At 44.0% G+C, this 17,203-nt stretch overlaps 1 protein-coding gene across 2 annotated transcripts in view; it reads left to right on the top strand.

Moving 5' to 3' along the window:
• The first annotated feature begins 8,794 nt into the window (after positions 1 to 8,794).
• The window catches only part of PLCB1 (phospholipase C beta 1), a 183,850-nt gene continuing 175,441 nt past the window's right edge, over positions 8,795 to 17,203 (top strand). For both annotated transcript variants that reach the window (XM_078858355.1, XM_078858354.1), the window contains exons 1-2: positions 8,795 to 9,104; positions 16,360 to 16,437. In XM_078858355.1, coding sequence (XP_078714481.1) covers positions 9,006 to 9,104; positions 16,360 to 16,437 — 177 coding nt within the window. In that variant the 5' untranslated portion in view covers positions 8,795 to 9,005. The remainder of the gene's footprint in view (positions 9,105 to 16,359; positions 16,438 to 17,203) is intronic.

The following is a 17,203-nucleotide window of genomic DNA, read 5'->3' as shown; positions in this document are numbered from 1 at the left end:
TTGACCCTGAACCGTATACCTTTAACATCTAATAAGTTTATCCAGCACTGATTTGAGCAAGCCTGATCCTGGCCCATATCTGAATCTAATTTTATGAAGCGCATTCACTCACCGGCATTGATTCAAGAAAGAAATCGTGTCTGCTGATGAGATTCTGTAAGTCAAAACCGGTCCAGAATCCATGTTACTGAAATTTACTCCCAGAAAGCCCGTGGAACCAAGAGAAAATCACTTTTTTAATGTGGAGATATATGGAGACATTAGATGCATATCTGTTTCGTTAAATAGGATGGGACATACAAAAAAACACTTCGATATATCAAACGCTGTTTTTATTGAAAACATTGACGTACACTAAACATATGGAAACTAAACATCGATAGACTTTCCATGTTTTCGGTGGGTTTTTTTTAATTCACTGCAGGAAAGAGCGACGTAAACATTCTAAAGAAATGTTGCTAATCAGATAAAGTAATGAATTACATTTCATAAAAAATATGATACTGGCTGTTGCAATACCAACACGACAACCACCCATCATCGTTATCAACTTTGTTCTGTCAACTGCTGGATGAAGGTCGCGCTGCGCCACGCTTGCCGTTTTGTCACGCTCCTATCGATGCCAACTTCCATGTTAGCTCCTGCAGATGAGCTGATCTCATTGTCACTTATCTCCCTGGTGGACCGGTGGTTGTCCTCTTGCGCGTGCATTGCCCATTTTGGCTCTTGTTTCATCACCAGTCTCGTCCATCTGCCGTCATTTCTACGAGATGATCCCTGTACACTTTCTGAATCAGTCAATAATATCATGTCATTTGGAAATTGTTTCTGATGCATTGTGCGTGTTCCTCTGTTTCTCGTTTTAATTCCGAGAATACGTACAGCAGTGCTTATTTGCACACTCTTCAGTTTCTGTTCCATTATATTTCATGTTTCGTTGTTCCTGTTTCCGATCCATATATAATGTAATGACAGATAATATGAAATGATTGAAAAGCGTATTAGGTTACTTTGGTATGTTTTTCATGATTAAATTAAGTTTTCCCTAAAGCGGTACACGCTACAATATATTATGTTTAAACTATTACACTAACTGCTGACCCTGATATTCAATGCCAGCCCTGATCATTTTACTTTCAGTTTCGTTGTTTAAGCCATAAGAAATAGTGAATCCACTGTTGGATGAATGTCTCCCCAAGCTGTTTCCATCTCCCACAATCCTACAATGTAACAACCCAACCCAGCATCTGCACATTAACGTATTTCATCACTCCTTCTCCTCGACGGGTAGCCTCCGAGATGCATTCTATTCCTTAGAATTATATTCCTTGGAATGCGTCTCAGAAGGCCATCATTCCTTCTCGCGATGTCTCCTGCCCAAGCTCACCTTTCTGAACAGTTAGCAAATAAGTAGGGCGAGGCGCATGAATGACATTTTATTTTCTATTTATTATAAATACATAATTCACTCTGTTAAAAAAAATTATACTTGATAATACAATATTCGTATTTTACAGCTGATGGACAATACATGTAATATTATACACAGCTGATTGTATTCGTGTGATCTGGAATGCGCACTGTTAAAAGTATGAGTTGATATATAACGTGTCATGCTGTCCGCACGGCCTTACTGTCGTACCTGGTAAACAGTGCGCTTAACAATACCATCACCAATCACATGAATGCAGAGACGAACATGAAACTGGTTTCCTCTTACAGTACAGTATAAAGAAAACCCTATGACTCGCAAGTTGAGAAGTTGTTTGACTTTGTCAAATACAGCACTCGTGCTTTTTTATAACTTTTCAGAGCAAAACTTGGAGGAAATAATCAGCTGAGAAAATCACAATCCCGACCGGAAGCGGCTTCGAGGTGTAATGACATTAATAGTGTTGGCCGGCATGATGACCTCATCCTAATCCTTTTCTATTATGAAAAATAAAATAAAAGTATTTATTACACAAGGCATTAGTCGAACGACCTTCTGGTGGTGCTTTACTTCAACAGCATTAATTCGGCACAAGTAAACTCTGAACCGGTTTCGACATGAGTTTCTCATCAGCAGTTAGGATTTAATCTTAGGATTTCTTGAACCATTGCTCGCCAACTGCTAGATCTTAAAGAGAGGGTCCTTGCCTATAACATCTGGCAGTTCACAATATTTGAATTAAGCAAGTATTCTAAAGAGCCACTGGATGTCGTTAACTGGTCAAATGGCTGCTTGTACTGAATTCATGCTGCTGAAACTGTGCACTCAGAGAAAGACGTTGGCCAACAGGTAGTCTTTGTTCAGGAATAGAGTACTTGTATTTTGTTTATGTGGCGAGACAGAGAAATCAAGGCGACGGCAATGGTGTGAATCCACCGTTTGATATTTTCCCCACAATGACCCTCGCGATTTTTCTGTGTTTATTCAATCATGTCCATGTTGGCGAGAGTAACATGCAGTACGGTACACTCCTGTAGGCACCACACATGAAGAATTGTTCAAAATAAAAGTTTTCATAGAGCCATTCACACATTCTTTGTGGCATCACTGGGGGGCGTGAATTGTTGCGATTCAATTCACAAGCCAGCTCGATTGCAGCTGCCAGGTGGATTTGGACCGTAAGAGATTGCGACGGCTTGGGGAAGGAACTTGATCCAGCAGTGCAGTGACTGGTGATGATGACGACGTTGAGCTGCACGTACATTTGTAATCAACAGAGGGCAGCACAGTGCTGCGGTACAGCACTGATGAAGCCCAATATGTCTATACGACATCTCGTCCAGTGGTTCTGAATCGGGGGTAGGCGGACCCCCTGTGAGGAACGTGGCAATGTCCCAGGGGGTACGCGTGGTGATTTATAAATGGGACATTATATCACGCATGAGAGTCATTGGTGAATAATCATGTATGAATCTGCGGATGTAGAATAACGGATTCATTTAAAATCCATATGGTAACCATATGGTCACCTAGAAAGTAAACAACAATATAATAGATGTAAAATATCTTTATAAACTCATAGATCGGAAACAATGTGGTTTCCAAGAGTCACCAGCGAGCGTGAACCAATCACGGCGTGCATGCAGAGCGTCCGTTGAATTAATCATTCGCTTGCCAGTTAGGAAACCTCACAAAATGGACAATTTGTTCAAATATTGATGCTCATTATTCATGCATTCGTTTCTCAGAACAATGTTGGGCCAGGCAAGGGGGGTAACTCGTTCGTTCTTTTCTCAATCCGCTTGTCCTGGCGAGGGTGTTGAGTCGGGCGTTCCAGACCTCCCTTCCCATGGCCACACGACGACACCACACACGACTATACACAGACACCAGCTCTTCCTGGGGAATTCCCAGGCCAGCCGAGCGACATCGTCCAGCCAGCGTGTCCTGGGCCGGCCCCGGGGTCTTCGCCCGGTGGGTAATGCCCGGTAGAGTTCCAGGGAAAGTTGTGGGGGGGCATCCTTACCAGGTGCCCGAATCATTTCAACTGGCTCCACTTTATCCGGAGGAGCAGCAGCGGCTCGGATCACGGAGATTGGTGAAGCGCGGCAACCCTGCGGAGAAGCCTAATTTTGGCCACTTTGTATCCGCGATCTCATCCTTTCGGTCACTACCAAACGCTCATGATCATAGGTGAGGGTGGGAACGTAGATCGACCTGTACACCGAGAGCTTTGTTCGAGAACTCTGCTCCCGCTTCAGTGCCCGCAACATTGCGGACGCCGCACAAATCCGCTGGCCGATCTCCCGCTCCCACTTACCATCACTCGCGAAAGAGACCCCGATGTACTTAAACTCGGGGTCTCTCCTTAATCCACTCGCTTGAAACTGAATTCAACAAAAGGATACAGTAGCCAAAAAAGATTGAGAAGCACTGTGCTGTAGTCTGTACATTGCGTTCATAACGCATCGTTTTAATCCCTAACGTGTTGCCCACAAGTTTTCGGCTCGTTAGACACACTTACCTGTTGATGTAGTGGAGTATTTATGCGATATAAACTCAATTATATGTAATCTCGTATAAATGTCGTAAATGCCTACGCCTATGAGCAAAGGTTTCAAACAACACACAACATTTGTAAAAAGCACATTTTTTATGATATCAGTGCCGTCACTATGAAAATACATTTCCATTCGGAACTCTCAGTTAGCAGTGCACTACCCTGTGGCAGAACAATCCCGGAATAAGACGCCACAGAATTGATGTCGAAGCCATTTTATGTGCGTCGTATACTAAACCATAAAAATATATATTCAGAAAAAAAAATTACACGCATTGCATTTTATGGCTTTGTGTGTAGGCATTGGTGACCTGGCTCCGACCATACAGCTCTCCACAATTCAGACACCAGATTTAATTAAACACCGGCGGTTGATGGGTTATATTGATGCAATGGATAACGGATCCGAGTCAAGAGTCTCATAAGTTGATGGCAATTGAGGACGAATGCTTAAAGTTAGGGCTACACATCTCTTCGCGGGTCAAGATTAAGATTCAGAGTACGGATGCTGGCCCAGCCGCGCCGAACCCGGCCATGAATGACCAGATCGTCGTAAGCGTTTAGCAGCTCATTTATCTTGGTAACCTGCAAGACTCGCTCAGCGGCTCTCGAGCAGAGATCACGCGTCGCATCGGATTGGCAGCGAGCTTGCATTAAGAATGGCCTTTCATGTGTCTCACGTCAAATGCATCGCTGCGTTCAGATAAAATTGCGGCTGTACGTGTGATCGATATTGTCGGTGCCGATTCATGCATCTGAGACATGGACATTAACTCAGTGCGACTTTGACCGCCTACAATCATTCCACATGCGCCACAAATTCTAAAGTGGTTTTGAAAGAATAAGGAATTTTGAGTTTGCTCGGTGGACTTGTGTTGCTCACATCGGCACGACATTTCAGCAGTGAAGTCGTGCGCTATTTGGAAACATCGCACGGATGGATTCTGCTACTCCGAATCATTCGGTGCACGTGTGGTTTGCACAAAACGGAATGCTGCTTAAATCCGGATAAAATCGGAGGTTCTGTTCGTTAGCACTCAGACTCAGGCGAAAACATTTGTGGAGGGAGCAGGTGGAGCGGTCGCACACTCCAGGATTAAGTTTTCTACTCATCTAAAGAGCCTTGGCACCATACTCGAAGAGAATGTTTTTTGATCACCACTTGCAAAATATAGTCAGGTCCTGCAATTTTCATATCAGACTCTACGACATATTTGCGACGTAGCCAACACGGTGGCGTGTCGCATAGTATCGACAAAGCTCGAATATTGCAACTCCCTACTCTACAGGACGTCTGGCAAAAACATTACAAAGCTGCAGGGTGTACTAAATTCTTTGGCACGTGTCATGAAGGGTACTGCAAGATCCGACCATGTCCTTCCAGTGGCCACCAAGCTGCATTGGCTTCCAGTTTCTGAACAAATACATTATAAGGCCGCACTCAATACACACAAAGTGCTTGTGACAAATTAAGAAATACCTTGCTGATCTCGTAAAGGAGCATAAACCATCACGCGAACTCTGGTCATCCTCGCAGCGGCTTTTGGCTAGCCATCAAACAAAGACGGCCACTGCATCGTGAACTTTCATGTGCACTTCTGCGGCCGTCTGGAAAGCTCTTCCGTCAATATTAGGAAGCTACTGGAGCTATGCAATTTTAAATCTCGATTGAAAACTCGTGTCTTTAGAACTGCTTTTTTGGTGTTTAGTTTGTTGTCCTTTCTGGTCGCCCACGTAACACCTTGCTGACTGTGCCAGGACGAGCAGGGCAATATGATCTCTCCTGATCGCCAGCGCATGGACTCGTTCCTCCGATCGGCGATTGTGCAAGGCGGCGACGGCCTCGAAAGACGACGCGGTTTAGTGAGTGAGGTAGCTAAAATCCATGGTCGAAGGTTTACACTCAGCGTTTAAGTCATGCTGGCTTGAAGTCTCTAACATGGATATGATTAGTCACCGAAGTCAAGCGATCACCTTCAATAAGCTACTTTGGATGCAGACATTACCCATATAGAATCCACACTGTTGTCTACTTTGGATGCAGACATTACCCATATAGAATCCACACTCTTATGTCTACTTTGGATGCAGACATTACCCATATAGAATCCACACTCTTATGTCGAAGCCGCTCCAGAGTTTGCTTGCACTTATTCAAGGCTGCAGAAATTAGGTATTTCCAGAAGGCCGTACGGCCGATTGGTTGTGTAAGATATATGTTTTATATGTTTACGTGGAGAGACAAATATATGAAGGAGACATAACTATTTTGCTACATCGAGAATGCATTCGTCATGCATCTAAAACTGTAAAACTCTTCATTTGTGTGCAGCGACTCAAAACCAATGTCCAGCTTTGCAATGACCGACTCACACCACTGCTGACAGAATGACCTCAACGATAGGGAGCTGTAGAGAACCTCTGTAGACGGAATTTGGCCTACTCCTCCACATATCCTGGATAGGTGGGAATACTCACACGCGAGGTGCCGATTGACGAACTGTTGCGTACCCATTTATACTACTAGATGGACGAGCCGAGGGGGGGAGGATTCAAGAAACTTACAGACTGATTTAACTGCCGCGCCAGGAGATCGCACAAGCGGCGACTTCTCAATTGCAAGTCCAACGTTGCCCTTAGCGATTATCGGCTACAGTATCTCGTGCAGTGAGTGACTAACGTGGCATATACGTAGGATTGGCACAGCTTTTGGTTACAATTTTTTAACACGAATTTGTTCAGTGGCTCAACCATCGTGCTATCTAGGACACATTAAATATGTCATCGATGTGCAGCACTCCCTATTATATTACCGTATTGACATATCCAATTGTTTCCAGCGCAATGATAATGTATAAAGGACTTGCCAATTATCTCGGCAGAGGGCGCGATTAGCCAGTGTTCTTTTATCTTGAGCAGCTGACAGATGTCACTTCTGCGTTCCCATAAACGCAATTACAGATACAGCCGTTAAGATGCCGCATTAGAATGCAAAATAGATTTCTTTATTCCAGACTTACATCCAGTACAATCTATATCGCACAATGTTCTATATATATTCGACTGACAATCGACACATACAAAAATGACCCACTTTTCCATTAAATGTTCTGATTGCACGTTTACTCCAGTTTTATGAAGGGGTTTTTCGTAGAATATTGTCCATTTAATAAACTAAAATTTAATTGAAAAAGAGCTGACCCATTGATACATACTCCACTCATCTATAATGGCCCTCTTACTTTGTTCTCAACAGGTGATTGAGTTGGCTTCGTATCTTTCGAGGATGGTAAAATATTCAAAATCGCATATTGAGCTTGGTGGGACACACGCAAAGAGACTTTGAAATACAAGTTTTCTCTATAATGTATCCCTATTATTTTAGACGGATATACATATTTAGAAATGCTTAACCGTATACTATGGCAGATTTAAATGAGTATTTTTAGAGATACAGCGTCGTATTTGATAATCTATATTTAACAAAAATTTTCTTAAAAAAAAATATTTTATATTGCGATTATGATTTGCGAGCAATTTTGTATTTGTATTGTCTGTTATTGTTTATTATTTATTGATTTTGTACTGTGACTTGTCGATAAGCGGTGTTGTTTTTGTTGATGAAGCCCGATTTAAGAGCTTTTTGGCTCACAGGGTACTTCAAAATAAACTAAACTGTATACGAAGATGTATATTAAACATTCCTACCGTGTCCTACCAAGGTAGAACAAACAAATGATGTGGGTGGTAATGGGTAATATTGACATGCGGTAATTGCAAACATTAACATAATTGAATATGATCGTTGAAACACGCGAATTATGTTTGTGGGTTCTAATCGACTTAGTTTTGAAATGTATTGATAGTCATAGAGGCTATAGTAGTTACGATGCAGTACTTTCTAATTTCAGTGGACTCGTAATGTTGTAACGGAGGAGGGATTCTCGCCTTAAGATATTTTCCATATTTTCCCAAGCACACACACCTCTACAAATATCTCCTGTATATAACCTAAACATACTCTAGGGACAAGTTCTGTCAGCAAACCACTCTACAGCACCACGTCCAGCCGCCTTTCTCACAAGTGACGATATTTAACACACCGCACCAGATACTGTGCTTATTTGAGGCTTTAGCCAACGTAGGGGAGGACCATGACCGGTTCGGATAATTTGTCACCGGTATTGGGTGGCCTTAGCGCGGGAATCGAACTCTGCTCGCCGAATTCGCAGCGCAACGCGCTAACCAGTGTGCCACCGGCTCCGCACAGGTCCACCACACACACATACCATCACAAACACCATCACAAACACCATGACAGCAGCAGCATCATCATCATCAGGACAATACAAATAATGATGGCGAGCCAAAATAAACACCGGGCCGCTGTTACGGTAACTATTTCGGGACTGAGACGTGATATCCCATTGAAATGCAGAAATCAAAGCATGAATCAAGCGGCCACCGACAGGCCCCGCTCACACACAGGTGTGCATTACAAGTCCAGGTGCACCACCCCGCTTAGCGTGGCGCGCGCTTTGATAACGACAGAACCTACCTACGCCGGGCTCTCTATTCCGTGTTCAATGAATGCAAACCTCACCAGCGGCATTACACAGCGACAACTGCCGTCGACAATGCACCGCCGATTGGAGCGACTGCGAGGTAGTGTGTGAACAACGTCAAAGAGGAGAGAGAGAGCTGGGGGAGCAAAATCACAGGTGGCGATTAATATTCATTGCGCGTAGGCGCATCATGAATATTAAGCGCGTTGTGACGAGCATGGTGGCGAGCGCCTCTGTAAGAGCGCTCGGGCATCCGAAGTGCACGACAGCCTCCTTCACTCGCAACCAGCCGTCATTGGGAGCACATCCTCCCCCCTCCCCACCCCGCTCGCTCTCTCTCTCTGCCCTTTATCTCTCTACAGCCCCAGCTCTCTCTCTCTCTGCAACTCCCTCCACGCTTGCTCTTTGCTCCTCGCTTGGCGGCTGCTGCTGCTGTTCGCCCGCTGACATGGCCGGGGCTCGTGCTGGTGTGCACGCCCTCCAGCTCAAGCAGATCGGCGTTCCAGACGCCCTCAAGAAAGGAAACAAGTTTATAAAGTGGGACGACGTGAGTAGCATTAGCCACCCACCCTGCCACCACCCCCCCTCCACCCTACTTGTCCGTTCTGCTGGCCGTCGCTGTACGCGACCTGAGAGAGAGAGCGAGAGATGTTGATGATGATGATCAATATCCCACGCCGTGGTGGCTGTGTGTGTGTGGTGTCTGGTGGTCGGTGTTGCGCGCTTCCGTGCGCTGCTTGTTGAACAACGCTGCCGCAGCCACACGGGCCAACACGCAAGCCAGAGAGGTGTGTGTGAGTGTGTGTGTTGGTTATTTTGGCGACGACTGTTGCGCTCGGGTTGACTTTGTCAAGAAAAACAACATTCCAAGACGAACCTTGCTGTCAGCTGATTTTGACACCGGTTTTTTTTGGCGCTCTGCTTGTGCCGGTAGTTTGTTAGTTTGTTGTTTTGCCCGGCGCGACAAGTGTTTGTCGACAGGATTACATGGCAGTCCGTCCCAGGGCGATACGAGGCGACCTTTTGCTGCGCGTGTGTGTGTCTGTGTAGCCGACCTTCATAGGTGCTCGCTAACGGCACTTGCCCCAAAAGTGCCTTCAGGCTATACAGGGGATCTTTGTCTCTGTGGGTAGGTCCCCCCCGTGTAGCCTTTAGAGCCCTGGGGGGATGGGGGGGCCTTTGTCTATGTGGAAACACAGAAACAAAGGTCCCTTCTTACAGACTGTTGGGGACAAGTGCCCTGAGCGAACACCTTTCCTGAATGCCGGCACGGCACACGAGCGCGTGTGGGTGACCAGCGCCACGCCCGCGCGCCTTTGTCTCCCCAGTGCTGATGTTTACCCACCGGCCTAGGTACTCTTTTGAGGCTGAGTTGACCTAGGGGAGGCTCGGTATTAGTTCGGATAATCGTCACTTGGTGTTGGCCGTGGGGGGTCACGCAGACGCACGCGGTAGTTGAGTGCTGAGCGCACTGCGCAACACACCCGCACCATGACCAACAACATCAGTCGCGATTCTCTGAACCGCTCCTGGGCCTCCCATAGGTCGACTCGGCGTTAAATGAGTTCCTGTTGCGGTGTGTAAACATCGGCAGTGGTGGTGGGGGGGGGGCGACAAAGGCGGGGTCCAGGCGTGGTGTTGTCCATCCCACATCTTCGTGTGGCCGTACCGGCCTTCGTAAGGTGGTCGCGAACTGCACTTGCTCCATCAGCCTGTTTAAAAGGCTACGTGGTGAATCTCGTTTCGTTTCGTTGTTTTTGTTTGTTTGTGGTCATGGACGTGACCGGCACGCGGTCGCGGTCGATGTGTGCCTTTGCTCGCCGTCATTCATTCGAACTGAATACAGCGACAATAAATCCATAGCCGCGATTGCATTATACCAGACCGCATCACGCACCGCGGCGGACGTAAAGGGTTTGCTCCGCTTAATGATTGTGCCCGCCTCCGTCTCTCGAAGAGTCCTCTTATTATTTGGTACACTTCAATCGCGCTGTACGCCCACGGTGATGTACTACTGCACGGACTGCCCGCTTCCACATTTGCCCTGTCCGTCTTGGCACCGCCAGGCATTTGCTGCTATTCTTGTTCAAGTGTTGAACACACAGTACGCCGGGATACTGTGGACGCCAATAAAGGCTATGAATAGGCCAATAAGCATTGTGCGCGCGACAGCTTTGCCTTCAAGCCTAGCAGTGGATAGAAAATTACCGATGGTGATGGACAGACGTGATGAGTGCAGACGACCGTGCCCCTTCACGAATAAACCGTTACCAGGGCCACGTGCTGCGCACGCATCACGAGTTCACGGAGGTAAACGTTGCTGACCAAATGTGAACCTGTCTTACTTAAGCGGAGCTATCCATCTCTGCTGAAAACAAGAAGGCGATTATCCAAAACGTCGCCTATTTTACATAGACATTTCTCTTTATGGCAGTGCCATCGACGAACGCGTTGCATTGTTCATAATTCGTGCTCATGAACCACTTGCCAACGCATTGTCACTGCACGCATTGCGAGCAATTGCCTCGAAACTTGGGACGGTGCTGATTGTGCGTCGATCAACGCGGCTCAGTCGTGGTGTTAAGAGACCCTTTGCAGGGGAAACCATGGCTTCATCAAACGCTTCGCATGACCAGGGGTGGCATAACCAAAGAAGCAGCTATTCTGGTTTCGCAGCCCGTTTCTCAAGTGCTGTTGTTGTGCTGCCAGTGGCATCTTTCCATTCATCCGAGGAGCGGCCAGATAGATGCCTGCCGCCGCGCTCTATGCAAGCGAACACTGCCAGAATGTGTGAAACCTCTCTACAGTATTTATATACCGTGCTGTACGTACAGGGCTTAATTTCTCTATCTCCCCCCCTCTCCCCCCATGCCGAACCTCCCGAAGCCCACGTCAGGAGGGCCGGGAGTATTTTCCGGAAATTAGTCCCGGACAGCTCCAGCTGAAATGAAACCCTGTGTGCATAGGCATATATACTGCATGTCTACTGTATAGGCAGACATTTCCATTGCATGTGACCATTTGATGTTTCAGAAATTGAAATGCGTGGTCGTTGCCCTCGCAGGAGTGTGAGCTGCAGGGCACCAATGGCATTGGTCGGAGAGGGGTCGATGATTTGTAATGCCCGCGACGGCCAACACTTGGCACGTGACGTCACAATGCACTGAAAACAAACTTCCGGCGAATTTGTGAATGCCGACTTTAAACGTTCAGAATGCCTCTAAATCGTGCAAGGATGTCATGCGCACACAAAGCGCTGTTTATTCGGCAAATCCCCATGAAATCTCAAGTATGCCATTCTGAGACTGTATTTCTTCGTGTAAAAAAACGAAAGTAACCAGAACAAATGTAACTGCCCAGCACTGATGTTTCCAGAAACATTTTTCGTACTACCTTTCTACCCCAACGGATGAATTTCCCAAGCACATGATCTCAACGCGATCCACCAATCCTGCCTCTCTGTTGGTGTTTTTATAGGCACACGTCACCACACCCGCTCATTTCCTTTGCACCGATGATGAATTTCATGAGAAACACGCCCTTCATTATAGTAATGTGAATCATCAACTGTCATTATCATCAGCCATGGTCAATCCACTGCTGGATGAAAGCCTCCCAAGCCAACGCCATCTCTCCCAATCCCGTGATGTAATAATCCACCTCGCACCAGTGCACAAAAGCGAATTTCTATACTCCATCTCCTTGCGGGACGTCTCCCATCTCGAAAACATTTCATCCCTCGGCTGCCAATTCGTCATTATTCTTGGCCATCAATGATATTTTTTTCTGTAATGTTCCCTGACTACTTATCGAGGTGAGGTTTTACATAGACAACGAGGTATTGCAATATCAATATGCAGCATCATGATTGAGGCATGCTTATGCATTGTTACTGTAATACTCGGCACTCGATGTTTTGAATAAAATAAAATTAAAAACGAGTTATTTTGGAGCGGTATAATCTAGTTATCATTTGTAACATCTTGTAATATGTGGATCTATGTCTGAATAATATCTGCACCATCCTCTTCTGTCACCGTAGTTTAACTATGTCAAGGGCCTTGAGTGAAGATGCTCTATAAATATAAAATAAGATATATGGATGTAGACAATTGTCATAAAAAGGAGCGTAAAATGCATTAGAATAGATGAGATAGCATTGATAAAGTAAGTACTATTAAAATGAAATAATTGTAGTCAGTAACATTGTTTAATGAATTCAGGTACAACATTGATGCATATGATGATACTGATGCATACACCATCGCATTGATAGCCTATACACGGAATGTGACTCATTGTAAGTCAACTAAACGAGCATTAAAATAAATATTTTCCAAGCCATTCTCAATCCGCCATGATTGAAGGCCTTCATATAGGGGGATTTTGACCATACTTCATCACAATGGTCAGTATTAGTTGGTGAAGGGGAGGCCGGATCGGCTCTGATATCACTCACCACTGATGTTAGCCGTGGCCGGGATCAAAACTTGGGTCGCCAGGTTCATAGACAGCGTGCAAACTACCACAACCTCCACTTCACCTCAACCCAGCAGTAAGTTACTGCTAAGATAAAAAAAAGCATAAATGTCATTGCCGCTTACTTTAATAAGTTAGAATTCTATTGTTAGACTAGGTTAATTACATCCCCAAAGGACAACAGCAAAATGTCCCACTCCCTGAAAATCTCAGACAAATACGAACGTGATTTGTTTGTGTTGTTGCCATGACTTTGTTTTGCAGTATTTAATTAAAAAGGGAATGTTTTGTCATCCGCGATTGCTAGGACCTGAATATGTACACTACTGTGACTGTTTTTAAAGGGAACACGACTACATCACGCACACATGACATTTTTTTCACAACTACAAATAAATGAGAATAAGAAATACAGCACATGATCCTTGACTTGTTTCCATGGTTGAAGGGCACTTCGACGTTTTTGAAAGCCAAAAATAATAGGGTGAGAGTGGCTAACGTGTGATGGCTTTTCATCTGGAAATTGAGTGAAGCGCATTCTACATGTTCACGTAAAAAATAATATACTTTAAAGGTTTAGTTGATTATATCCCGTGCTGTAATAGTTAATCCAACTGGCCTTGTAATCCAGAGGTCGCCGGCTTGTTCTTCTGTCCACCCAACGGTATAAATGGTACGCCACAATTAGTCGATCAGCAGATCGCGTGTGATAGAATAGAGCGCCATTACTCTGACCTCTTCCAAGACATCTGGGCAGCAGGGAAGAGCAGGATAAAATATCCTAAAGGGACTGTTTTAGAGCTCCCTCTCGTGAGGGCCTTTCTGCTAGCAGTGATGTGAGCAGGTTATTCTTGGGCTGAACCTTTACCTACAGCACGTTATATTTTCATGATGATTAAATGAGGCAGTTTCTGTAACTATTCATTCGCCCCCCCCCCCACCCCTGGTGATCTGAAGAATCGTAGTGCTTCAGGATCACAATTTAATTTAATACACTTTTTTTATTGTGGTGAATATAGCGGCCACTAGTCATGTGAACCAATTTCTTACAACGTATACGAATTAAATACCTGCAACATCAATAATTCCACCCGCACACTTGGAGGCATGTATAGCAAAGCTTAGTCGCTAATATTAATTGATAAATCAATGCAACATTTTCTGAATGATCTGGCATGCATGCATAACATAAACTCTTTCATCCAATAATCGACAAACGGTCACCATAATAATTGATTCAAACTAACAATTACAGGTAAAAAACAGACTACATGATTTGCAATGAGTTAACATTTCAAGAATGCATAATGTAACAAGCGCTAGTGTGCTCACCATTTACTTTATCGGTTCAGCAGAGCATGCTCCAAATACATTGTAGCCACACAAAGAAAGCTTATCAACCTCGGTAAAATTATTATCAACGTCGGTTTTCATGGAAACTAAACACAGGTCAAAGACAAGTTGATTTATTTAGCAAATGAGCATTGAAGCAGTGATCATGTTGGAAATTACACATTGTAATGTTGTGGGGGGGGGGGTCTTCCATTGGACAACCCACTGTTGACTTCCCCACAAAGTGGCACTAATTGTATCAACCTCGGATGGATGATTGGCCAGGTCAACAATCGACCAGGATTTCAAACTGCTCGCTCTAGCGCTTTAGGAAACGCAAGGGCGCGATTGAATAATAAAAAGTGTGTGTAATGCATATAAAATATGTATTATAGTGCATATATAGGCAGTCCGTCAGGTGTAATCATGGGGGATTCATATAGCTTGTGATGTTGGCTTCAGGGTTCAATTGCCTGACCTCGGATGCATTGTGGCTGTATCACCTAATGTTGTCACAAGACTTTGAGCTTGCCAAAACAAAAAAATAGCTTCACTCAGCCCTTTTTATATATATTGGCGTCATACATTACCTATACATTAGGTCTGTAAAGCAGCATTGACGAGCATGGCAGTCTTAATCACAACATCAATTGATGTATAAGCATAAACAATACATTAAGCCCTCCCAATGCTGCAGTCGTCTCACGATCCTCCAATTAACATCTCATAAGAATTCATATTATTTGGGTCTTTCGGTAGAGCCACGTGGATAGAAAAAATAATAACAATAATATCACGACGTTTCGATCACAAGACGGGCGAGTGAGTTAGAAAGCCCCGAAAGACCCAAAGAATATGAATGAAAGAATATGAATTCCTGCAGTCACGAAAGCTTTAAGTCAAAATTTATCTCGTAAGAATATTCAAATGAAGCCGTTGCTCAATTTTCATATGTATGTAAAATCGGACTTATGTGAGGAAAATTCACTATTTTCGTAATACGTATTTGCAAGATTAACTATACAGTATACCACTTTAAGCCTAGTTGCCGAACCTGTTTTCGCGATGTTGGATGTATTCAAGTAATTGCTGTAATGTGAAAGTATTCAAATAACTTTCAATTGCCACTAATCCATGCAATAAGCCAGCCCCACTCTGCCCCCTTCCATAGCTTCATCACCTGTGACCATCACCTCTCCATAACCTTGTTGGTTTTTAATTTTTTTTACGTAAATTATCAAATTTATTATAATCACTATACTGTCTTTATAGACATACAAACAAAAAAAAAATCCCCAAATATTTGTTTTATGCCACGTTATCGCACATTGTTCTGGAAAATGTAATAAATATGTAAATATCATCGCCGCTAAACACAAAATCACGAACTGATTATGATCACTCAAAATGCACCTGACCTCGTCAGACCTCGGATGCAAAGCAGGTTGAGCCTCGTGAGCGCTTCGATGGGTATCCACCGGGGCTTGCAGGGGTATTGTCGGCATGGTCAGGGTATGGCAGTATTGAGTTTCACGTTTTGTATGCATGGCTTTACTCTGGGTTCTCTGGTTTCCTCCCACATTAAACAAAACATTTATTAATGGTTTTTGCCAAAACATTGCTTTTTCAGGATCCTCCTCAAAACGTATTGAGACTCAATAAGGCTTTCTTTTGCTAAATAATTAACATATCAGTATGTGTGCTTACCCATTTCCTTATTTTGCCCACTCACTTTTATTTTTTTTTGCTGTACCCGACACCTCCATCTGCAATAGTCTCTTTCAGTGTCCAAACCTTAATATTTACATTCTGGTGGTGAAAAAACTTGTCGTTGATAGTTGCTGGAAAAAAATGGGTGAGGAATTCAATGAAATGTTTGCTTTATTATCATCATCATCATCATACAGTTTGGGATGAGAGAAGTTCAGATCGTGTTGCGGGGCTTTCTAACTCGCTCGCCCGTCATGCATCCTTTCACTTCTGTTCCACAGGATTCGACTGCAGGTGTGCCTGTCACACTCCGAGTGGACCCGAATGGCCATTTCCTATACTGGTTGGACCAGAACAAGGTAGGGGGGGGGGGTGTGACAATGGTGTAAATGATACCTCTAGATGTGTGAAATGATAACGCTTTTGTTTTGTTAACTAACCACCACAGCAGATTATCACCAAAACACACGTGCTATACAAATGTCAATATGCACATTCAAATAAGGCAATTTCCATACATTACCATTGATGCTGAGAAAAGCACGTGACTGCTAGAAGTTCTTTGAGCGGTAAAGTGAAGCTATTTACAATCTGTGCAAATGTTTTTTTTAGAAACAAGCCAATTATGGCATTTCAAGTACAAACTGGGATGCATGTTTTTTTACTGCAGTTATAAAACATCATCTGCAGTAAATATGTTCTGCTGATAAAAATCTCGCACCTCTCAGTGCAACATACAACTGTATGTACTTTGACCCCATTTGTGCATTGCAAGTGATGCTTTATAATACTTTAAAAGGGCAATTGAAGGCATTGGTGTACGATTAGTGTATAAATGGTTCGGTTCATAATGGGATCTCATCTGAACTAAATGGAAAAAAAATAACATCAGATTGGAATAAAATTAGACAGGTATTTGATTGTGACGTGTTTCAGATCATAAATCTGATTACGATTAGCTTAAAGAATGTTGATCAGATCTGATCAGTGCAGAGTTGTATTTAAGTTAAAATTGACAAGTGAGTTCCATCAAAATGAAGTCACGGAAATATATACTAAGCTATATTGGACACCTCGCTCCTTATACAGTATATATAAAATGATTCAACACATTCGTCAATACCA

Source organism: Lampetra fluviatilis, chromosome 7, assembly GCF_964198595.1.
Source record: "Lampetra fluviatilis chromosome 7, kcLamFluv1.1, whole genome shotgun sequence".
In the NCBI taxonomy this organism is placed as follows: Eukaryota; Metazoa; Chordata; class Hyperoartia; order Petromyzontiformes; family Petromyzontidae; genus Lampetra; species Lampetra fluviatilis.
The sequence above is the reverse complement of the archived record's forward strand: the minus strand, read 5'-3'. Positions and strand labels throughout refer to the sequence as shown.